The sequence below is a fragment of the Vulpes lagopus genome, chromosome 1 (assembly GCF_018345385.1).
Source record: "Vulpes lagopus strain Blue_001 chromosome 1, ASM1834538v1, whole genome shotgun sequence".
Classification (NCBI taxonomy): Eukaryota; Metazoa; Chordata; class Mammalia; order Carnivora; family Canidae; genus Vulpes; species Vulpes lagopus.
Genome location: NC_054824.1, coordinates 175,386,263 through 175,410,876, shown reverse-complemented (window position 1 = coordinate 175,410,876; position 24,614 = coordinate 175,386,263). Strand labels below are relative to the sequence as shown.

The following is a 24,614-nucleotide window of genomic DNA, read 5'->3' as shown; positions in this document are numbered from 1 at the left end:
ATATAAAATTTATGCTTTTATCTTTTAAGAATTACCATACTCCATTATAAGAAAGTTAAATAATTCAGATATATATATAAAGAGGGGAAAATTACCCATTCGTATTTCCACCAACCCGAACAAAGCACTTCCATTATTTTATGGCAATCTATTTTTTCTCTATTCATGTATTTTATTGTTTATAGTTTTTATTAAGTTGTGACTGGCATATATTTTACAATACATGTGTCTGGCCTTGTTAAGCTTATATTATCCCCAGCATTCCCTAGGTTATAAGCTCTTTGTAAGCATCTTTTTAAACAGGGACATAGCATTAAAAAAAGTAGGCTCTTACTTAAATCAGCATCTATTTTGTCAATTCTCAATTATGGCTGGCTAGGGATCACTGACTTCTCCTGGTTCCTTAATGATGACTCCACTGCTAATTAACCACTTTATCAGAAAGCTAGCTGGTCTCAACATTATTATTTTTGTATTAAGACTTAATTTTTTAAAGCAATTTTAGATTCACAACAAAGTTGAGAGGAAGATACACAGATGTCCCATAAGCCCCTTGACCCACACATGTACGGCCTCTCTCATTGCCAACATTCCCTATCAGAGTGGTACATTTGTTATAATTGAGGAACCCACACTGACACATCATAATCACCCAATGTCCACAGTTTACACTAGGGTTCACTCTTGGTGTCGTACATTTTATGGATTTGGACAATTGTATAATGACATGTATCCTTCATCACGGTATCACATACGGTATTTCACAGCCCTAAAAATCCTCTGCCTATCCATTCCCCCAATTTCCTACACACACACACACACACACACACACACACACACACACACACACACTGAACCCCTAGCCACTATTGATCTTTTTACTGCCTCCATAGTTTTGCCTTTTCCAGAGTGTCATATAGTTAGAGTCATAGAGTATGCGGTCTTTTCGGATTGGCTTCTTTCTCTTAGTAATATGTGTTTATTTATTTTTAATTTTATTTATTTATTCTTGAGAGACACAGAGAGAGGCAGAAATATGGGCAGAGGGAGAAGCAGGCTCCCCACAGGGAACCTGATGCGGGACTTGATCCCCAGATGCTGGGATCATGATCTGAGCCAAAGGCAGTGGCTCAACCACTGAGCCATCCAGGCGTCCCTCCGTAATACGTGTTTAAGGTCCCCTATGGTTTCCAATGGCTTGATAGCTCATTTCTCTTCAGTGCTGAATAACATTCCATCATCTGATGTATCACAGTTTTTATCCATTCACCTACCAAAGGACAGCTCGGTCACTTTCAAGTTTTGGCAACTATGAATATGCTTTAAGGGTGGGGGGTGGCTATCCATTGGCAGGGTTTTGTGTAGACAGGTTTTCAGTTTCTTTGGGTAAACACCAAGGAGTGGGATTGCTGGATTGTACGGTAAGAGTACGTTTAGTTTTATTAGAAACCACCAAACCATCTTCCCAAGTGCCTGTAACATTTTGCTTCCCTGCCAACAATGAATGAGAAATCCTCTTGACCCACATCTTCACCAGTATTTGGTGTTGTCAGTGTTCTGGGTTTTGGCCATTCTAATACCTATATAATTGTACCTCATTGGTTTAATTTGCATTTCCCCGATAACATATGACATGGAACATCTTTTCATATACTTATTTGCTATCTGTAGAGCTTCTCTGGTGAGGTGGCTGCTAAGGTCTTTCTCCCATTTTTTTTAAATCGGGTCGTTCGTTTTCCGATTGTTGAATTGATGTCAGTATCACTGGCAAAAGCCTGAGGAAAAACACAGATGAAAGCTGTGGAATCAGTGGGGGCAGATTTCATGGCACTTGGTAATTAACAGTAAGTTGCCAATAATCCAGAAGAGGCTACATTAACCCCTACATTGAGCCCTAGAGCCCAGCTTGGCCACCCTTCCTCCTTCTCTCCCTCAAGTCTTTTTGTCATTTTGATGTCTCCAACATGCTGATGCTGGGGCCTCTCTTCTTAGACATCCTACTGCTAAAATCTGTCCCCAGATGAACCCACTAGGCTTATCCCTGCCCCTAGTACCTATAATACCAATCAGCCCCCTCCCTACCTGCACCCAGCTCTCTGCTCTATAACACCTGAGACAGGGGACTCTTCTCTCTGTCCTGACACCAACCTGGTGCCAAAATCCAAAGGCAGCTGCCTGGAAGTTTCCCCAAATCCTCTCCTGTTCACCTCACTGATCCCACCTCGGTTTAGGCATCCTTGCTTCATACCCAAGGCCTACCAGGCACCTGCTTAGGGCACTAGTAAAGTGAGGGAGCAGCCCCAAAATGTGAGAAGCTGGGCTTTAATGAAAGAATCTTGCATTTTGCAATGAAAGGATCTATTTTACTTTCAGCATTATGTTTTGAGAATAATTTTATTGTGAATGAACAATACGTGAGAGTGAGGACACCATCAACTTCTCAGCTCATGTGGCCTTTGATGGTGTCACCTGACCAGTGTTGCAGCTTCCCGACAGCTCCACCAGCATCCACCAGCACCTCCTCTGTCCTCCAGGCCCCCACCAGCCCTGCGTCAGGGATCTTCCTAAACAACATGTGCTTGTGTCCATTCACTGCTGAGAGACCCTGTGACCCACTGCTCCCCTTTGTCCCTAGGACACAATCCAAAATGATTATTACAATCTTCAAGACCTATTATAGTTGTCCTCTCTTGCCTCTCCCCCAACTTGCCCTCTCCTCCCACACACCCCTGCTCAGCAGCTGCCTCACCCTTCTTTAAACATGCTACAGGTTTTCACAATTCTCTATTTGCATTCATTGCATGCATAGTTATGGTGGGGCCAGCATGTGCCAGACCGGTGCATGGAGCTAGGAATAAGCCTAGAGGCGAGCACGGCACAGCCCCCAACTTCCTGGCACCCAGAGCTTCTGCATATGCTTCTCTTTATGCCTGGAACGCCTTCCCTCCTCCTCTGCCCAGAAAATGCTCAGTCTTCGGCATCCAACTCAAAAGTCACTTCACCCATCAGCCTTTGCCAGCAACCCTGGGCAGAGCCGTCCTGCCCCACTTATATCAGCCTGTAACTACCTGTTGTCAAAGTCTGTCTCCCCATGAGCTGTGAGCACTTGCAGGGCAGGGAAGCTTCACTGTGTATCTGTAGCTCCCAACCCAGTACCTAGCGCACACTAGGTGCTCATTAAATGCTTGCAGAATAACATATATATGAATATATGAATATACATATATTCATATATTTTCATATAACATATAAACAGCACCTGCTATTGCCGGATACTGTTTCATGCAGGTTAATTGGCCACCTAAACAAGATTTAAAACTCCTCAAGGGTAAGGAATGCTCTTACCCTTGCAACCCCAAGGTGTCTACACATATTGCTGAGAGCAGGATCTGGCAAGAGGACGCATTTGAAGAATTGACAGATGGGTATAAACTCACCGGAGTGACTCACTATGCCCTCAGCCACTCCAGTTTCAAGTACGAGTTCATCATCAGATGATTTCAGTTCATCATATTTTGGGAAACAGAATAAAAGTCCAAAAAGCCCTACTCAGTTTACTCAGTCAATAGCAGGGCTTATGTTTGTGGTTAAAGCGAATTATGGAATAATTGCAAATTTGGCAGATGGGATAGTATCACAGAGGGCACAGGGATGTGGCATTTATCAAGTGAAAATCTTCTGGGACTTTGGGTAAGGTCAACTCTAGAAAGTTCCATGCATTCAACAAGACTTTGGTAAAGGAACGGTGGCCGTTTTCAACATGGGAAGCAAGGGTAGAGAAAAATAAGCTCTCGAAGATTTGGAGGATGATATAGCTTAAGAGAAGTTTCCAAGGAAGCCAGTGTTTGAATCAAGTGCCTATGAGCAATTTTCTTAACATTTCTGAGCTTTGGTTTCCTCATCTGTAAAACTGAAATCATGATACCTACCTCACAGGGTTATTATAAGGATGAAATAAGATACTTGGTATTTTAAAAAGTGCTTACCATTGTCTGGCATGTAGTATGTGCTCAGTAAATAGTAATTACTAAATATAGTGGGAGAAGTAAGTTCCCTTGCTGAGCAAGGAGCCCAGTGCGCGACTCGATCCCAGGACCCCGGGATCACGACCCGAGACGAAGTCAGACACTCAACTACTGAGCCACCCAGGTGCCCCTTTAATCTGTTTTAAAATCAGTCTGAGAGCTAGAGCTTCCCTTTGGAGTCTAGACATTTCTTATGCATCTGAGTTCTTTGTGACTTGTTAACTTCCGGGGTTTAAGTGGGAGAAAGGAAGAAGGTGACATTTATTGAATCCCTCCTACATGGAAGCCTTGAGGCATGCGGTTCTTTAATCCTTGGGTATTACTCCGTACAATCAATATTGCCCTCCTTTTACAGGACAAACTGAGGTTTCAGGACCCACCCAAAGCCAAGTAGGAGGTGGCGGCATGGAGATTTGAACCTAGTTCTGAGGGCCTGCCCAAGGTTCTTTCCAGCCATCTCTGGCTCCTACCCCTCTGCCGCTCACCTTTTCAGCTCCAGGGATGCTGTGCATGGCCACTCACTAGCACAGGATGCCCCCCGAAATGTTGTGTGTGGCTCCCACAATCAGCTTCCTTCACCTTGGCTCCAGTCTTGGCAAGGAGGGCATCTCCCAGGACGGAGGGCAGAAAGGGGGCCCAGGAACCTGGCTGCTAAGTTTCCTTTCAGTGTAAGAATTGATGATCCTGAGACCATGTAGAGCTGCTCTACCTCTCTTAGCATCATCTCCCCAATATCAAGTGAGGACACTGAGCTTCCCAAGATTTCCCATGAACGGTGGCTGAGAGGCGGTAGTTGTCATGGGTAAGCACCCACGGGGGCAATGACTTACCCTCTCTGTGCCTCAGTGCCCTCATCTCTAAAATGGAGACATTCGCAGTACTTACATCATAGGGTTGTTCTGAGGATTAATAACAATAAGTATACCTAAAGGGCTTAGCTCACAGTCCGGAACACAGTGAGTGCTACATAACCGCATTTGCTGATATTATATTACACTTAAAGGCAGAAGAGAGCTCACTAATCCCACCCCCCACTGCTGGGTCCTAGGAATGGAACTTTCCATGGCCCATCCCATGCCCAAAGTGTACTTGATATCTTCTCCCTTTCCTTAAACATTCTTATGTGACTTATATTTAAACTCTACATATCCATATTTGTTTAATATAAAAAATGAAGTACTTATTTTTTTAAAGATTTATTTTTTTGAGAGAGAGAGAGAGAGAGAGAGAGAAAGTGGAGGTGGGACAGAGGGAGAGGGAGAGAGTCTCAAGCAGACTCCCTGCTGAGCATGGAGCTCCATACAGGGCTCGATCTCATGACTCCGAGGTCATGACCTGAGCTGAAAGCAAGAGTCTGATGCTTAACTGACTGAGCCACCCAGATGCCTCAAAATAAGAAAGCACTTATTAAGACAGACACTCCAGGAGATCTCTTCTGTTTACCCCCTGGCTCTGGTGCACAATGGTGCACCCATGTGCATGGTCATGACCAGTTTGACAGAAGTAGATGACTTCCAAGGTCCCTTTGGCTCTGATGTCTTCTACTTTGGAGAATTAGCACCACCCGACTCCAGGAACCTGCTCTTGTGGCCACCTCCCTAGTATCACCCATGCCACCATTGCCACTAAGCTGGCACAGAGATACCAGAGCTGACATGCTAGTTAAGCCACAGTGAGCCAATTGCCCAGGAAGCAAGGTAGAAGCATCGCTCCAGCTGTTCTGCCTCTGTTACCACTCATCCACCCATGCCACACACTGGATTTCCTGGTCTAAGGTGGACAAATAGAAAATAAAGGGGAATGGGTAGGTAGAGAGCAGAAGGATGAAAGCAGATGTTCCACAGGGGAAAGTACCTGCAGGGCTCGTTTGTTTGTTTGGATGTTAGGAAACCAGGAAAATCCACAGGTGGTCACAATTACTGAGGGTCCTTCCAACTCCCACTATGCCCTGTGTGGCCCTTGAAGATAGAAATCAAGACCCCCAGGGATCTCTGGGTGGCTCAGTGGTTTAGCGCACCTGGCTTTGGCCCAGGGTGTGATCCTGGAGTCCCGGGATCAAGTCCCACATCGGGCTCCTGCATGGAGCCTGCTTCTCCCTCTGCCTGTGTCTCTGCCTCTCTCTCTCTCTCTAATGAATGAATAAATAAAATCTTAAAAAAAAAAAAGAAATCAAGACCCCTTTCTGAACTCCATGTAAGCAGTGGGGGTACATGATGGAATTCAATGCCCTTGCTCCCATAATAAAGACTTAAATTTGTAATAGCACTCTAGCAAAATATTGAAAATACCCTAACTGCTAGAAGTAGGGAAATGGCTAAGTAAATCATACTACATCCATGACTGTGAAAATTTATAGTAATAAAAGTGAGGACAGTCATTATCTCTGGGAGGTAGAGAGAGGCAGGTATGATCCCGAGTTGTCACATGGAGGGTCTTCATGTGGTAAGTTCTTGAAGTTTGTTTTATTATTAAAACAGGTTTAGGGGCACCTGGGTGACTCAGTGGTTGAGTGTCTGCCTTTGGCTCATGTCGTGATCCCGGGGTCCTGGGATCGAGTCCAGCATTGGGCTCCCTGCAGGGAGCCTGCTTCTCCCTCTGCCTATGTCTCTGCCTCTCTCTGTGTGTCTCTCATGAATAAATTAAAAAAATTTTTAAAGAGTATATATGTTCTATATGATCATATGTATGTATGCTACATTTCCTAATAAAATGAACAACTTAATTTTGAGAAGAAAAAATTATGGTAATAAAGACCACATACAATTCACAGTAATAAGCAAAAGAGCAAATTTCAAAGTTGTATGCAATTTCAGTCATATGCTCTTAAAAATCATATGCGTGAAGAAATAACTGGAGGGAAACACACCAAAATGTTAATAGCGTGAGACTATGGGTACTTTTCTTCTCTTGCTCATTTCTCAAATGTTATGATGGTTATACATATAATGGTTTACAATGGCGATAGAAAGAAGGAAAGAAAGAAAAAGGAAGGAAGGAAGGGAGGAAGGAAGGAAGGCTCCCCTACTTAATTATTTTCAGGTCACTCTCATATCTGTTATCTCATTGATTCGTACACACCCCTTTGGGAAGTCCATGTTAAATAGTTCTATTTTTAAAAAAGTAGTTCTGTTTTACAGACTGGAACACAGGTGAAGTGTTTATGACCTGCACTAAGTCACTGAGTTTGCTAGAAGGATACCTCTGAGTGGGTCCCAGGTCTCCTGAGTCCTGCTGTCACATGGCAGCTGGAATCTCATCTTGGACACCCAGGGCTCTAGGCTCCCCACTCTTAAATGGCAATAGCTGTTACCTGGGCTTTGGTCACATATTCCAGGGTGGGTGTCTATGGCAGTAGAAGATGAACTATGTACAAAGATGTCCCCAAAGATGTAATCCCCACCTGAAGTGCTCTCACACCCCCTCCTTTCTAGCAAGGCACCAAGTCCATTGGTAAAATTCCTTGGAAATGCTGAGACAGAGAGAGAGATCCATTGTCAGGACCACAGGCTGTTTGAGAATCAAGTTGGACAACATTTCTTAACTCTAGTTTTTGGAGAGGAAAAGTGTTTACCAAAATGGGCCCGTCCTTGTGCTATTTAATGTCTTCTCTCGCCACTTCTCTCCCTCCAGCTCTCGGGAGAGGTCGCCAGGGGCTTGCAGGAGACCCTCAGAGCTCAGCCCAGGGTGCCTCACTTCAGAGAAGGTGGGGCCTTAGAGAGGGAGTAGCTTGCTTAAAGGCAGAAACAGACCAGAACCCAAACCCTCTGCTCCCAGCCCAGGGCACTTTGCACGGGACCACTGGGAGCTTGGAGCAGCACCCTGCACTGAGGAGAGCGGCGGGTGCTACCAGAGCTGTGTGGGTGGAGAAGGGGGATCCCCTCTCACTGTTTTCTGCACAGTCTTATCCTCGCTCCCTTGAAGAATGGTCATTTCTGGATATAGCTCCACTTCGTCCTCGGCTGTTGCTACTGACTAAAGGGACAGGATGGGCTCCAGGACAGATTCAGGGGTTTCCCCTAGAAAGCCCTTCTTGACTCATAATTAATGATACCACAACTGAGGACTGGCTGGGTGCCCCACGCTCAGTGAATCCTCCTGACAAGTTCATGTGTTAGGTGCTGTTATTGATGCCATCTTCCAGCTGAGCCGAGAGAGAGAGAATGAGAGAGAGAAAGAGAGAAAGAGAGAGAAAGAGAGAGAAAGCAATGACTCCTCCAAGGTAACCCAGCTGCTTGGTGCTCAACCCAGCATCAACACGCCACCTTCCCCGCTTCAGAGTTCCCTATGTGACGCTTCCCCGGTTTTTCTGAAAGGCCCATTTTGGAGAATCTTAAATGAGTAACCCCCACATTCTAACTGACTTTAAGGAATGTGTGCACTTTGGGAAGCAGAGGAGAGAAGAAAAATCTGCCCTTTCGTGGTGAGGAAGTGGGTGGAGCCAGATTAGTGCTGCCAGGCCAGCGCCCCGCTGCTTCCCTGATTTGGGGTTTGACTTACCTGCCCAGAGCTCTGTAAGCAAATGCAATCTTGGGGTTTGAAGAAGAATAATGCTGGGGCGGGGTGGGGGGTGGGGGTGGAATAGGAAGGGACTGTTCCCTGGACTAAGAATCTGCTAAAAACCTTTAAATATCCCTTGAACTTTTTTTTTTTTTTTTGGCTCCCTGCAATGTTTTGGTGTTTGGATTCCGTTGCCACGAGTGGGCTGTTTTTAGCTGCCTAGTTCAGTCCCCTCTCCTTTTAACTTTTTTCCCTTCCTTTCGCACATGCCCCGGCATGAAGTTTCCAATTCTTATCTCAGCAAAACACACTACGGCTGGTCCGAATGTGGATTCCCTCGGTGGGTCTCCAGGGTGGCACCTCAGCATTATTCAAGTTTCTGCTTAACCCTCTTCCACTGAGGATTAAACACCCCTTCCCAAACCCACCCCCTCCCCAAACCCCAGCCCCAGCTTCCTTTCTCAGCAGGGAGGGGAGGTATGCTTTGCCTTTGGGTAAAAGAGCATTTTGGTCTGGGGAGCTTTTCTAGCCCCCTCTGCTCGATGGGACACAAGGTGCACGCTAGACATTGGTGGCATTAACTCAAGTCAGGGTGAAATGAGGACACACAGGACTGAGATATTGATCACTCCTCCGGCGGCGCGCACACCTCGAGGCTCTTCTCTTGCACGGAGGCTCTTCTCTTGCACGGATCTCTCCCAGTCTCCCTCCAGCTGGGCAGGCATTTCACAGCCCTCCTGGGGGCTGGGGGCAGGGAGGCAGGCAGCGGCGGGTTTTGTTTTCCTTGGATAAGAGTTTCATTCACCAGGGGCGGACTTAACTTCTCTGTCAAGATTCTTATCACTTTCAGAGTTTCAGTGGGACAGAGAGGCAGGGAGTGCGAGGCTCACACTTCTGTGAACAGCATTTTCTATCCAGATGTGACTTGGAGATTGAAAACCAAGACTTACTCGAATGCAACAAGACCACTAGAAAAGGGACGGGAGGCACGATGGTAATAAAAAGAAACGGCTGGGGGCTGTGGACTTCTGTGTCGTAATTACCCTTCTCTTGCATTGTTTCGTGGAGGCTGGTCTGGCTGTTTGTTTACCCTACGCCCTAAATTGAATTCCCCCGCAAGGACAGGACTAAACCACAAATCTGGCTTGGGTGTATTAAAATGTAAACCGGTTTAAGATTTCTGCCAGCATTCCACGGAAAGAAAAAAAGGGGGGGTGTGTAGTTTTTTTTTTTTTTTCACATGTTCTCCTCCATCTCCTTGTTTCCCTTTAGGATCGTGCAATTTATTCCAAGGCGATAGATAAGTAAAGAGGCACCCGGTAGACGCCAAATAATTTTCATTTGAATTTACGAACGTTCTTCCTCCCGGTCCTGCAGCGTCCTCGGGGTTGTGCCGACACGCCCGGGGCTTACCTGCCCGCGCGTCTGCAGGAGGGAGGGCTGCGGGAGTGTGCGGCTGGGTGCGAGGCGGTGTGGGCGTGGGGCTGGAGGGTGCGGCCCCGAGAGCCGTTACCTGGGCGAAAAGTAAAGCAAAAACAACCTCCCCACGCTTCCCGCGCGGCGCAGCTGGAAACTCGGTCAGGTCCGGGGCTACATCCTGGAGGATCTCGGGTGAAACCCCTGGGCTCCCCGAGGGGCTGCGGGCCGGAGGGTGGGGGCTGCCTTCCGGGGCTGCCTTCCACGTTGTCACGTGCGAAGCTTGGCGAGGGGGTGCTCTGAATGAGGTTCGGGGTTGGGGGACACGAACACGGGTGTGGGGGACCTGCAGTTTCACCTGCAGCTCTGAGGCTGCTGCCCCAGGCATCGGAGGGGCTGCGGAAGCGGACAGATACTCCCCGGGTGTGCAGGGCTCTGTGTGTCAGCGGGGGTAGGGGCGGTGTGGGAGGAGGGGGCGACCCCTCCATTACCGGGGCCCTAACAGGTTAGGGGGCGCAGGTGCGGGTGTGGGGCTGCCGGCGAGGCCCGGGCTCCGGGCACGTCTAGCTCTTGCCTCCAATCACCAAACCATGACCTTCGATCGCCTCTCCCAAGAGGCAGGTGGAAGCAGGGGTTTCTGCTCCCGGCCGTGCCCCCAACACGCTAGGGGCGCGCGCCGGTCCCTCCTCCTCCCCGGCAGGTTCGAAACTTCGCGAGCCACCCTCCCCCGTCCACGTTATGTTCGTCCTTGGGCAGCTGAGCAGATCCCTGGTTTTGCCACTTTCGAAGCCGAGACAGCTGGGGTCGAGGTATCGGAACCCGGAAATCGGTTGTAGGGTTCAAATCCAGTTCTGCTGAAGCTCCAAGCTAGTGTCTGGGGCCACAGGACCCCACCTTTCCCGACAGCGGGGCTTGAGTGTCGGAGGGATTTTTGAAACTGGGCCTCATTTCGGCTGCGGTCAGTGCGCCCCGCTCCCCGCCGTCCCGTCCCAGCCAATTGCGCTCTGGGCGCAAACAAGCAAACAAACAAAAAACCAAACCCCAAAGCAAGCAAACAACAACAAAAAACACGTGAAAGGCGAAGAGGGTGGAGACACCCCCGCCCCGCGTCCGCCCGACCCCGCAGACCCCAGCACCCTCTCGTCCGTCCGCGGCCCCGGCCCCACTCGTGGCGCCCAGGGCGCCTCTGCTTTTCCAGCTCTCTCGTCTTTCCGCGCTGCGTGCGTTTCGCTGAGAGGTGCCCGTCCGTTTCGAATGCTTTGCGGTTGTTAAAACAAACCCTAATCGGCACGGCCCTGGCCCTGGCCCTGGCCCCGGCCCCGGCCCGGGAGACCCGCTCCCCGCCGGCCCGGAGGCGGTGCCGCGTGTGCGCCCGTGCGGGGGGCGCAGGCGCTGCGGGTGGGGGCGCCCCGTGCCCGCGAGCGCTGCCCCGCGCGGTCGGGTTAACCCGCCGACCCCAGGCGGGCCGAGCCGCGGAGGTCACCCCCGGCGGGTAACCGCGTGGGCTCACGCAGGGGGCGTCTGGGCACCTCTCCCACCGCGCGCTCCCCCGCTCCGGACCCTCCCCTGCTCCCCACCCCCACCCCGCACTTGGGAAGGCGGCGTGCGGCCGGGGAAGGGGTATTTTCCTGAGGCTCCAGAAAATGACCACGCATTTTAGAGGAAGGTCGTGCCCGCTTCCCAGCCTCACCTAGACTGGGCCGCGGCCAGGCCCCGCCCCGCCGTCTCCCCCATCCCCCAGCCTAGCGGAGGGAGAGATGCCAGCGCAGTGGAGTCATGCCGCTGGCTTGGGCACCATTGGCTCATGCCTGGAACACGCAGCGGCGAGTACGCACATCTGGCGGCCCGCCCGGCCGGCTCCGGGCCTGATATGGAGAGAGAGGGCGGGCGGCCGTGTGTCCCGGCGCAGGACGCCGGGGGAGCGCGGCCCGGCCGGCTCCTCCCCGCGCTTGCATCACCGGGGTCCCCTCCTCCCTTCCCCCGCTGGCCCCTCCCCCGCCCTCCCCGCGGCCCAGCCTAGTTCGGCTGGTTCCCGGGGGAAGCTATTAATAGCATTACGTCAGCCGGACTCGTAACCCGGAGTAAACTGGCCCGCCGCCAGCCGAGGGCTATAAAAGGGGTGATGCAACGCCCTCGGAGCCACAGTCGCACGCAGCGAGGCGCGCAGTGCCCCGCGCTGTCCTGGCGCCGCCGCCGGAGCCCGAGCCCGAGCCCGAGCCCGAGCCCGAGCCGACCCGCCTGCCCGCGCGCCGGCCGTGAGTCCCCGGGGCCCGCCCCGCAGACAGACAGCCCGACCCCGCCCCGCCCCCGCCCGCCCTCCGGACCCTGGCCGCCCCGAGCGGAGACGCGAGGTGAGCGCCGCCGCGGGGGCCCGCCGCGTTCCCGCTGCGCCCCTCTAGCCGCCGGCCCGCGACCCCGGCGCCCGTGCCCGACCCGCGCGCTCCGCCTCCGGCTGCCGGAGCTTCTCCCCGCCGCGGCCGCTGCTCCTCGGCGCCGCGGGAAGTTTCCCGCAGAGAACTTTCTCTTTTGACTCGGGGCGCGAAAGGTTCGCGGTGCCCGAGAGGTCGGGCTCCCGCTCCCCGCCGCGCTCGGCGCTTGCTTACCCCGGCCCGGGCGGGCGCGGGGAGGTGGTGCGCCCGGGCGGGGGCGGCGGGGGCTCCCCGGCTCGCTGGCCCGCTCGTCCTCCGCGTGGTGCCGGGGCCCGCGGAGGGGCACCGAGGACGGCCGCCCGGGAGCCCGCCCGAATGAATGAAGAGGCCCGGGCGAGCCGCCGGGGGCGCGGGCGCGGCCGCTGGGGGTCGCCCTGCGCGCCCTGGAGCGCGGGCCGCGCGGCCGCGCCGGCGCCCGGAGCGAAACTTACTTGGGATTAAGTTCCGAGGTGGCGAGCGCTCGCGTCGCTGTCCCGGGGCGGAAGGCGGGGAGATCTCCCGGCCCGGCTGGCGTCCAGCCCCTGCGCGGGAGGCTCCCTGTCCCGGGGCTCTCCACGCCTTGCGCCCGTGGCTCTTCCCCGGCGGGCCCGCGGGTCGCTCTGCGTTTCGCCCACGGAGACCCCCCTTGGAGGAAGCAGGGGTGCGAAGCCAGCGCAGATAATTGAGAGAGTGCCCTTGTGGTCTAGCGCCGGGACCCTGAGAGCGGATACTGCACTTCGCGTCTTTGAGCCTCAGTGTCCCCAGCTGGGAGAAGTGCTGGCTCCCTCTCTGCCTGTTTGGAAGCCCCAAGTCATGGTTGGGACAGGCAACCCTTAAGGTGCTCTCTGGCAGAAGTTTTTCAGATTCCAGGGTGGTGTGACCAAAAGAAAGGGGGCCGGGGAGAAGACCTGAATGACTTGACTGAGGGTCTCTAATGACCCTGACCGGTTTTGGAGGGGGTGAGGGGGAGGGGACCTCTCTATGGAGCATGTCTTCCCTTCCTAAACTTCTTTACATTGGTTCCAGTGGTTCTCCTTCTCTGCTCCCTTACACCACATTTTCATTTCATCTACTTACCTTCTTTCCTCCGAACCATTTACTTTTCCCTGATTCTATTACCGAGATCACATATGCCTCCTTACAATTAAAGGTATTGCTAAACCCTTGATTTAGCAATTTGGGGGTGGGGGATTTGCTAGAGAGTTCAGGAGGTCTCCCAATGCATCTATTTCGGTGTGGGTGACAGTCCCATCTGTTGGAGGCCTCCCCATCTTTAAATGAAGAAGAGATTGCTATTACTGCCTTTCTTGTTTTGTATTTAGTATTGGGTGTAGAATAATTCTACAGCATAGAGACTCTTGCCTTGAGGATATCCTGGAAAAGACTGGAGTGGCAGAGGGGTTTGTGGTTGTTATCGTCTGGATGAATTCAGAGACAAAGTGACAGGTAACACTCCAGGCTAACAGTGTGGTTAAGATACAGCACCCAGAACCCATGGTAACTGTTGGAACCTTCCCATCCTTCCTGTCCTAACCTCACCCCCTCTTGGCCCTTTTGCTCCATTGTTCTCTTTCTTCTGTGTTCCCTCCCTGCGCCAGTCCTGTCAACACCTCCTCTGCGGTGGATACCAGTTTACCTGGCCAGTGGCTCTGTTCTCCATTTGCCTTATTGGTTAGTCCTCTTGGTGTTGGATCTCTGTTGGTGGTGAAGCAGAATGAGCAGTGGGTGAGTGGTCAACAGTTTGGTGAGAGCTGAGCCAGTCACCTGCTTTATGGCCAAGTCATTATCTTCCTGGATCTCATGTTACTCAGTTGCAAGATGAAGATCTGACCTCCATTGCCTCTAATATCAGGCATTCTATCCCATTCCACAGAGCCCATGATTTCTTCTCTTTTCAGTGGGCTGGGCATGGAACAGGGTCAATGATTCTAAGTGTTACCCCGCCTGGAGAGGAGGAAGTACATAACCAGGACAACAGAGAAACCAGAAATGGTTTCATGTGTGAGCACTGGCTATTTCTTAAGTACATAAGAGCAGTAGAAACAAGCTTTTGCCAGCAAATAAATAGTGGGGTAGAACTGACCTGGTGTGTTGGGAGCTCTGGGTCAATCAAAGTGCAAAGGAAACTACGAACGACCTGAATTTCATTAGGGTTCCAGTTAATTCCTGGAACTAACTAATGAAGCTAACTTGCTTTGACAACAACACTTTGAGTTCCTCCTGAAATGGGGCAAGTGGAATCACAGTAATAATGGCTATCCAGTGGGTATCCAAGGTGTATCCACCTGCGTGACTCTTGTTTGGTCTTCTTGACTGCTCTGTGATGGTGCCGGGGCGATATTGGTCTCATTTTACAGATGAGGAGACTGAGGCCCAGAAAGTATGAGTGGCTTGTCAGTGGGGTCTCAGCTTGTGAGTGGTAGTGATCATAGGCCTGTTCATGAAGCCCCAGCCTTACACCAACAATTTTTAGGTAGGCTGGGAGAAAGACCAAGATAGGAAGTTAGTGAAAGATCAGTATTGGCTTCCTATACCGTGAGATGTTTTACGAGCAGCACTTAGTGTGAGGAGATGAAAATTAAAAGTGAAAACACAGCGTAGTGGTAACTACTAGGAAATAAAATCTGGGAGTTGAATTTCCAGTTAAAGAAATACATGAGTAAAGTTTCACTTTCTTGAAAATGATGAAACTGCCAAAGATATGACATGGTTTCTGATTGAAGATAATGAAGCAAAAGCAAAATGCAGGTTCTTTGTAGCAAGTCTGGGCAATTTTAAGATCAGTGTGGAAAGCCAACTCAGAAAAATCCCCACACAGATTTTTTTTGTTCTTCAGTGAGGGGGAATGTTGGCAGCTCTCGACTTTCAGAAAAGTTGTCTGAAGATTTAACTTCATTTTCCCCGTAGGGACACAGCCTGAGTCTGGGCAGAATCAGACCTTAAGAGAGAATCAGTAAAGGAGTAACTAGAAAGTATCTGAAGAAATTAAGCTTTAGCAGAATGCAGAGAAAGCTCAAATCTCTACAGATACAGCTGCTCTCCTTTCCGAAAGGCTTTTAGCATTTTTACCACCCATTTCCATCCCCCAAGTGAGCCCACCCAATGCTTTTCATAAAAAACATTCCATACCACTGACATTCTTCAGTTTCTTTCATGGGACTGCTGACTTTAAGAAGGAAAGAAACCAGTCCCAAACAGCAGACCCCAAGCCCCGAGAGCTCATTAATAAACTTAACTGGGGCTGAAACAGGACTGTACTCCACTGTAGTGGAATTCAAACTACCCTCGTACAGGAGAGCCATCCAGGCCCCCAAACAAAGGCCAGCCCAGTGGTAGCTCTGAATTCCATCCCTGAACTACTGGGTTTTTTAATCAGATTGGTTAAGGGAGGGAAAACATGAATGAATGCACGGGAGCATCTTAAGCCTCGGGCTTTAGAAGGCTGGTTTCTCCAGAGTTCATCACCTGCCGAGAAGTATCCTCCCTCCAGTCCTAAGATGATACGATTAAATTGTTAGAGGGACACCAGTTCTGGCTCACAACACAGGGCTTTGGGAAGAGAATTACATGCGTTTCCCAGATTTCTTTGAAGAGTCAGTAGTGGTATTGGTTAGCCTGGAATTCTTGCCTCCCTCGGTGTATTTCAGATCTTAAGGGGGAGTCAGTTAAGAGGCCAGGATGCTCTATTCAGAAGTGTTTAAGGTCACAGAGAGTGACGAGCCACCCTGCCACCATGACCCCACAGAGCCAGCGCAGCGGGGTTGGAGGGATCCCTGGGAGGCTTCCAGGGCACGTTCATGCATTACTTCCTCAACTCCTTGCACAACTCCGAGAGTCCCCAAGTCCTCACTTTTTCTTCCGTTTGCTGATAACACATTCAACCTGATTTCAGATACCTTCCAAGTTTCTTTGCAAAATAGAGACTGAAAATGGGGTTACGTAAGAGTCTCACTGTTTTTTTTTTTTTTTTTTTTCTTTTTTCTTTAGAAGCTCTTCCTCTTTCAGGACTGTTTGAGGCTGCATTTGCATATATGCACACCAGCCAAAACGTACAGCTTCTTTAACTCAGAATAGCCTGAAATGCCACCTCTGGTAAACTTCAAGTAGGCATTTTATCCACATCACTGAGCTGTGTATCTTAAGAACCTGTTTTACCCAAGATTAGGATGGCATGAAATGAAAACAAAACAGAAGCCTGAGGGCTTTCGCGACAGCTCTGGTGTTGGAGGCCGCAGGTGTGGGGAGACTTGATCCCGTACCCCTAAATCCCTGAAGTAGTTTGGGTCTCGATATTTCTTTCAGCAAAATGATGCTTCAACACCCAGGCCAGGTCTCTGCCTCGGAAGTCAGTGCGTCGGCCATCGTCCCCTGCCTGTCCCCTCCTGGGTCACTGGTGTTTGAGGATTTTGCTAACCTGACACCCTTTGTCAAGGAAGAGCTGAGGTTCGCCATCCAGAACAAGCACCTCTGTCACCGGATGTCCTCTGCACTGGAGTCGGTCACCGTCAGCGGCAGGCCCCTTGAGATGACAGTCACAAAAGCTGAGGTAGGTCCTCTCCGAGGTGCCCGTTCTTCCAGGGCTTATTCATCATCTACCCACCATGCCAGGCATGCTCCGGGCGTGGGGCTGCACAGAGTGTAGTGACTGTGTTCATCACTGCTGGGACCTGGGCCGCCAGACTGTGGAGCAGGGACCAGCCAGCCATGCTCACCACCCTGGTAGCAGCTTCTGCTCCAGGTTCACTTCTATCTCTGCCATTTACATTCTTCCCCATCGAGCAACCTTTTATGAGACACCTGGAGTCACATATGTGGCGACAGTCTTGAGAGGTGCCTGCTGGGGATGCAGTGGTGGCTGGAGGACCTCAGAGTGGAGGTCTTGGCTACTCTGTGGGCCTTCCCCTCGTGGATAAAAGATGAGAGTGTATCATGCTTACTTAATTGCCACGATCACTGTCTTTGGTCAAGGGTAAGTGGAACTGGCCAAAACAGAACTGAGTTTAAAAGAAAGTTGGTTATGAATCTTTATGATTCTATAAAAGGGGGTGGGGATAATAGTGACTCCTGCATGGGACTGATCTAAGGGTTAAACAAGATGGCATTTGCTAGGGGTCTAGCTGATGGTCGACATTTGATGACTGGTAGCCAGGACTACCATATGACGCTGTATCCAGACGGCATCATTGGAGGCATTGCCTGAGCTCCAGTTAACCTCGGGAGGTCATCATTGCCTTCTCTAATACTGCACAGTGCTAGGTGGGCCATGGGACACACAAGGAATCTTTTTTTTTTAATTCTTCAAACATCTTGAGTTATCTCAAGATAATCTCATGTCATGAGAAGTAGTAGGATCCCCACAGAAGAAAGAAAATAATTTTGCAAGGGTATTTGGAGGGTTCTTCATAGGAAAAAGCAGATGTCCAGGGCAGAGGACATCCAAAATATTTCCTGCTCCTTGGAAAAACTCTTTAGAGCCACCCAACTCATCCACTGATTGCGTGTTTACTAAGTGACCTTCTGATCTTAGGTCAGTTTTACAAGTAAGTTCTCCTATTGGGAAGAGAATGCACCAACTGACCTTATTAATTATTCAGGTCCCCTTAGTTTGCTGCAATTCTCATCTTAAAATAAAATTCTGAGCCTATGAAACCCATACGCATCCCGCACGTTTGGGCAGTTGGAGTCTGTTCCACCGGGTCCCTGTCACCTCTGGGAAGAAGGCAACAGGTGGAATGAGGTAGTATGTCCCAGAGAAGACACAAGACAAGGAGCCAAAGGCCTGGGTTTACACCCAGACTTTGTAGCCTACTTGGTCTGGTGACCAGGGGGTAGTGATTCTTGGGCCTCCCTTGATGCACTGCTCCTGGCCACTCTGTGCCTTCTTTCTATGTCATACAGTGAGGGGATTAAACTGAATGGTTTTTGAAAGCCTTTTCCATCTCTGACAGTGTATGATTCTGAGATTTGCTCTACTTTCAAGTACTTCCTCATGTGAGAAAAAGTATCTGTAGGGTTGCATAGGAAGTATTATAATTGCCGAGTAGTTGATGAAGGTATCGATGGTGGGGTTAATAATGATAGTCACTGAGGCTTACATACAGCACTGGCTATAAACCAAACACTGCAGAGCATTTTAATCTTACATATATCTGACTTAATTTGACCTTCCTCATAACCTTATTGATAGATAAGACTATTGATCCCATTTTACAAGTGAGGGAAACAGGCTCAGAAGAGTATGGTAACTTGCCCAAGGTCCCTCAGCTAATAGGTGGTGAAGCTGGGATTCAGAGCCAGTTTAGTTTAACTCAAATGTCTCTGCCTGTGGGGTTCTGGGATCCAGGATGTGAAAGGTGGAACTGCCCCTTGCCCTGCTTTCCCCTCATACTTTGTTTCTCTAAACTGTGAGGCCTCTCATCTCACTGCAAGCTAAGTCACTGTCATTGATCCAAAGGACTAGTAATAAGACAGGTCTGAGGGAATTACTGTATCCCAGGATTTCTTTGGTTTGAGGTGTGGCCTCCATGTCCTTTCCTGCTATCCAGAGCAGTGAGTGACAATAGCGGCCTAGACCATCACCACACCCACTCAAGCCCATGCCTGTGGCCTCGAAGCCAAGCCCAGCAGCTGAACTTCATAGGTTTCCCATCCGTCATGAGACAAAGTCAGGATCAGAGCCAACTTCTGTAGAAGACCAGATCCTAAAGCAGGACAGGGTTTTGTTCTCTGAGGACCCCCTTGGCTGACTCAGGGTAGGGCACAGAGGAAAGGTCAGTATTTGTTTGCTGGATGAATCAATGGTTGGTTCATGTTCACCACCCACAGGTGGCACCAAGCCCATAGGCTGATAATGCCACTTTGTTTGGGGAACGCGTTTGGGTTCTTCTTTTCCAAGGGCTCCACGGGCTTCTTTTGAATTCATGAAAGAGGTGCTTTTATGCTCTGGGTGAAGGTGGAGGTGGATGGGGGTGCCCTTGGGTCTCAAATCAAAGAAGAGGCAGGAGGGAACGGGTGGCTAGGTGATGTTCCTGAGGTCATTCCTGGATCCAGGAGAAAGGACATACCTACCAAACAGAATCTATTTTCTGCCCTAAGCGATTGACAAGTGTTATAGACAATTATCATTTTGGATATACAACTCATTTCAAAATCCAAATGCACTTTTTAAATAAACTGAATTTTAACTGACTAATATTGCCAATGTAACTTTAACTGGTAGTTCTTCGATTTTGTTTTTTTCATTCGTTCCTGTGGCTGTGTGGAGGGGATTAAGGTAAGAGGCTGGGACCTGACTTCTTCAGCCCTCCTCGCAGGGGAGGGGGGCTGTCCTGGTTTGCCAGTTTTTGCTGCAACGAAAGGCAGTGCGTTGAAGGCGGGTTGTAATTCTTGCCTCCCATTAAGTGTGTGGTCTCTTGAATTTTATAGGTAGCCCCTGAAGAAGATGAAAGGAAAAAGAGGCGGCGGGAAAGAAATAAGATTGCAGCTGCCAAGTGCCGCAACAAGAAAAAGGAGAAGACAGAGTGCCTGCAGAAAGTGAGTCTGCCCCGGGGCACCTGGGTGCTGCAGTCAGTGAAGCGGCTGACTGGGTTTCAGCTCAGATCATGAGCTCCTGGGTCGTGAGATCGAGCCCTGCAGCGGGCTCTACGCTGGGCGGGGAGTCTGGTTGCGGATTCTCTCCCTCTGCCCGTGCCCCCACTCACTCTCTCTGGCTCTCTAAAATAAATAAGTACATCTTTTAAAGAAAGAAAAGGAAGGAAAAAAGAAAAAGAAAAGGAAAGAAGGAAGGAAGGAAGGAAGGAGAGAGAGAGAGTCTTTCCCTTCTGGCCCCCTCCTCTTGCTCATGCCTGCCCCCGCCGTCATGTTCCCCCGCCGTCATGTTCCCGTCACAAGGAGAGTCCAAAAGCGCCCTGCCTAGAAGTCTCCCAAGAAGGATATGTAGTTGGTAACAGAAAGGCCAGTTGCTGAATGAGGAGGTAACAAAGCTGTTAGCACCATCGAAGGGGACTCTGGTTGTAGAAGCAGCAGGTGTGTGAATTAAAAACCACAGATCGTCTGCTGCCCAGATTCCCAGCAGTCTTGGCTCGTCCATACACGTCCAGCAGCTTCCAGGCTGCAGGATATGTCAGCCCAGTTAAAGAAGCTTCACTCACCCATTTTTACTGAGAAAAGGAAGCAGCCAGTTCTCACTTGGCTCAGTATGAAAAGCCTTTAATTAATCTCTTCAAACAAGTTATTTCCTTAAACTGCAAGCAGTGGTTACACTCTTTTTCTTGGCCCTCTTGTGTGTTGGTAACTCTGCCTCCCTTGTCCTGGGCTCTTCCCATAGTCTGAGCTCGCGGCTGTGTTCAGCTAATTCCCCTTCTGAGGGGAGAGGTACAGGTGGGCACAGCATCTCTGGGCAGGTGGGGCGGGCCGTAGCACTGTCCTATGGCTGTGTCCCCTTCCCCCAGGTGTGGACAAACCAGCGCTGAGTCTCTGCCCAGGTCCTCCAGGTCCCCAAGGATTCTGTTGATTGCTTCAAGGGAGGTGGTGAAAATTGAGACCTTTTGTGTGTGTTGCCATGTACATTTTTTTCTGGAGAAGTGAACCTCTCACTGAAGTTGGTGACTCACGAGAGCCTGAGTACCATGAGTCTGCATTTCTGCCCAGCCCTCAAGGCCCTCGGGGGCCCGGGAGAGCTGCACGGGGGCTGTTGGACACACACAAAGGAGATCGGTGAGCTGTCGGTTCTGCAGCAGCCTCCTTACCATGAGAGTCACAATCCACCCTCAACCTTCAGTGGAAACTCAAGGGCATCTCTAGAAGCCTCCAAGTTCAAAGGCTTCTCTCCAGGGTCTGGGTTCTCCCAGACCTCATGCTGTTGTCCCAGCTTTGTGGGGTTGCTGGACCAGCGAGCCCATGGCACTCCCCTCCGCAGGCCATCCCCAGCTTGATGAACTCCCGAAGACGTGTGGCCACCACCCCCCCCCCCCAAGGCCAGCCCCTCTTCACTGGAACCATGGCTTCTTGGCTAATAATTCTGTTGCTTGTTCCCCAGGAGTCGGAGAAGCTGGAGAGTGTGAACGCCGAACTGAAGGCCCAAATCGAGGAGCTCAAGAACGAGAAGCAGCATTTGATATACATGCTCAACCTTCATCGGCCCACTTGTATTGTCCGGGCTCAGAATGGGCGGACTCCAGAAGATGAGAGAAACCTTTTTATCCAACAGATAAAAGAAGGAACATTGCAAAGCTAAGCAGTTGTGGTATGGGGGCAACTGGGGAGTCCTCATCAAAACCTACTACATCCCAAACCCTGAAGCCATTGGAGATCTGACTTCCTGTGCACCTCTCGCATCCTGGCAGTGAAGGACCATCGAGGCGGGAGAGCCCTTGATGACTCAGCTGGGCCTTTCCTCTCTGTACCAGAGTGGACTTTGGACCAGGGCAAGGGCATCTTTTGTCTCAATGCCAAGATTTAGGCCTTAACTTACTGGCTATTCTTGGATGCTGTAGATGGCCCCTGGTCAGGGTCTTGCCCATCTTTTGCCTGGATTCTACAGAAACCAGGACTCTCACCATTAGGACTCATGCTCAAGAAGTGTCTGTACCTTGGGTGGGTGGAGTGGGGCCACGTCCTGCGCCGCCACTACCACTGTCACTCCTCGGGGACACAGAGTGAGAATGGCATTTAGTGAAGTTGTACAATGGCCAGGGTTGTGCTTTCTAGCAAACATGCTGTTATGTACAGGAATTACTGTGTGCAAGGCATTTGTGTCAAAGCTAGGCATTGTGCTCTTCTGATGTTTGTTTTGCACAACACCGGTGTGATTTTCCTCAGATATGGCTGCTGAGAGTTTGAGGGGGCTATCACCATATGCAGTGTCTTACAAAACGTTGAGGTGGCCAGAAGAGCTCATCAGCTCCGGGAGAACAGAATTCTGCTGGCGAGCAGTGCGGTTTTGTGTCAACAGAGAAAGCTGCCTTTCCCGTGGCACCCAGGCATTAACGCAGAGTTCATGGGCATGACTGCAGGTCCTCTGTCACAAACTCAGTTATAATGTCACAGGAAGAAAGCAGAAAGTCCAACTTCCAAAGGGCTAGGACTCTCCACTCAGTGACTTAGGTCAGGAGTTATTTCTAGGCCAGCAGAGCCAAAGAATATTCCACTTTCCTTTTCTTGCAGTTGCAAACCACATTCAGTGGAGACAAGTTTGAAGCCAGGTGATGCCTAGGCTTTAGCATTATTGGATGTTAATGGCATTGTTTGTCAGGCGGATGTTTGTAGAAATCTGGCCCAGAGCATTTATTGCTGTGAGAGGTCATTCACACTGGCCATAGGACTCTGGCTACTGTCTGTTTAAATTCTGATGTTTCTGTGAAATCCTCAGAGTGTTTAATCCTACTTAATAGTGTCATTACAATTTTCTGTAAGAGAATATATTACTTATTTATCCTAGTATTCCTAACCTGTCAGTACAATAAATATTGGAACCAAGACGTGGTAAACTTAAGTGTTGTACTGGTTTCTGTTCTTTTTAAATCAGTTGCTCGTTGAAATCTAGTCATTCCCCATCCCCTCCCTCTCCATTGATGGGGAGGGGCGTTTAGCTTAAAAATTCTCCCAAGTGTCATCCCTTTGCTCTTTGGGGGGCCACCAGGTGAGATCATTGACTTTCAACCCTGTTCCTCAGTCTGTGGCATTGGATGATGCTCAGTTTCTCATTGACAAGCCCTGGAACACGGTGCCAACCAAGTATAACCTTTAGGCCGTATGGTGTCAAGATAGAGGTTTGATATAAAATCCCAATTGCAGGGCAGCCCCGGTGGCTCAGTGGTTTGGTGCTGCCTTTAGCCCAGGGCGTAATCCTGGAGTCCTGGGATCGAGTCCCACATCGGGCTCCCTGCATGGAGCCTGCTTCTCCCTCTGCCTGTGTCTCTGCCTCTCTCTCTGTGTCTCTCATGAATAAACAAAATCTTTAAAAAAAAATAAAATAAAATAAAATCCCAATTGCCAAATGCCTCCACTGTGTTTCTCGGAATGTACAGACACTGAAAACGTAGACCTGATGTTCACCTTGACACCGTACATTTTGCCACGGAGCACCTCTTATTTGCTCAATTACATTCAATTATGTCCACACGTGTCTGATTGTTGCAGGTATGTCTTTCAAATATGAGGAAAGAACAGAGGGAGGAAGAGAGGGCGAGAATCATTTTAGACGGGATAGGTGTGACGATACAGAGAAAGGCATCCCACCTGATTTTCTGGAATCTCGAGGGCATATGATTCCTTAGGTCTAGAATGGAACGAAGCCCCCTTACTCTTCGCCCGTGCACACAGGTATCCCTCACAGGAAATAACAACTGGCTACTCTCCTACTGATGCTGTTCTTCAGAGAGATATTAGCTTCGTTAAATGGTAAGATTCACGTACCTGAATGGGGAGCCTGCTCCCTCGAACTCAAGTATGTTTCCTTTAAACTATCACCTGTGACACAAGTGTCCTCGTGTGGTGGCTTTATTTGCGCATCAGGGATACTTCCCAATCTGTAAAGAGCCATCTGGTGGAAGTGCCATTCGCCACAGCTTTCAGGAGCTCATCTATTTTTTTTAAGGGAAGGGGGGCAAATTCCTTGCATTTTACCCTCTAGTTGTAGGTGTAGATGCCACCAGTCAGCTGTTAGAAAACTCAAGACAGTTTGTGAGTGGCCGCAGACAACAATGAATTGGCAAGAAAGTGGTGGTGGCTATGGCCAAAAAACTTGATCCCAAAAATACACTGTATATGGTTAGTGGAACTGAAAGCTCCGTTTACTGAGTGCGTTAAAAACAGTTTTGTCTTCTGGGGCCAAGTTAATGTTTTGATACTTTTAATTTGAAAAAAGGATGAGGGGGATCCCTGGGTGGCTCAGCAGTTTAGTGCCTGCCTTTGGCCCAGGGCGCGATCCTGGAGTCCCGGGATCGAGTCCCGCGTCGGGCTCCCTGCATGGAGCCTGCTTGTTCCTCTGCCTGTGTCTCTGCCTCTCTCTCTCTCTCTCTCTCTATCATAAATGGATAAATAAATCTTAAAAATATAAAAATAAAAAATTTTTAAAAGGATGAATGTTTACTATCCAATTGTTTAGTTCCTCTTGTTTCACATTGGATGAAGAGGGCAGGTTGGGAGGGGCTGAGGGTTTCAGCTCAGGTGGGACCGCCATCAGAGCCAGACACCTGGCTTGACAGTGTCTTTCCACCAGGCTGCCCCCTGCTGGGTGGTGATGTCACACTGGCCTGGCACGAGGAGC

At 49.9% G+C, this 24,614-nt stretch overlaps 1 protein-coding gene across 1 annotated transcript; it reads left to right on the top strand.

Moving 5' to 3' along the window:
• Nucleotides 1-11,964: 11,964 nt before the first annotated feature.
• On the top strand, nucleotides 11,965-22,838 carry ATF3 (activating transcription factor 3). The gene is made up of 4 exons (XM_041722258.1): nucleotides 11,965-12,289; nucleotides 16,649-16,892; nucleotides 19,772-19,879; nucleotides 21,384-22,838. Exons 2-4 carry the CDS (start codon nucleotides 16,653-16,655, stop codon nucleotides 21,579-21,581), a joined length of 546 nt encoding a protein of 181 aa, XP_041578192.1. The 5' UTR covers nucleotides 11,965-12,289; nucleotides 16,649-16,652; the 3' UTR covers nucleotides 21,582-22,838.
• The last annotated feature ends 1,776 nt before the right edge of the window (nucleotides 22,839-24,614 follow it).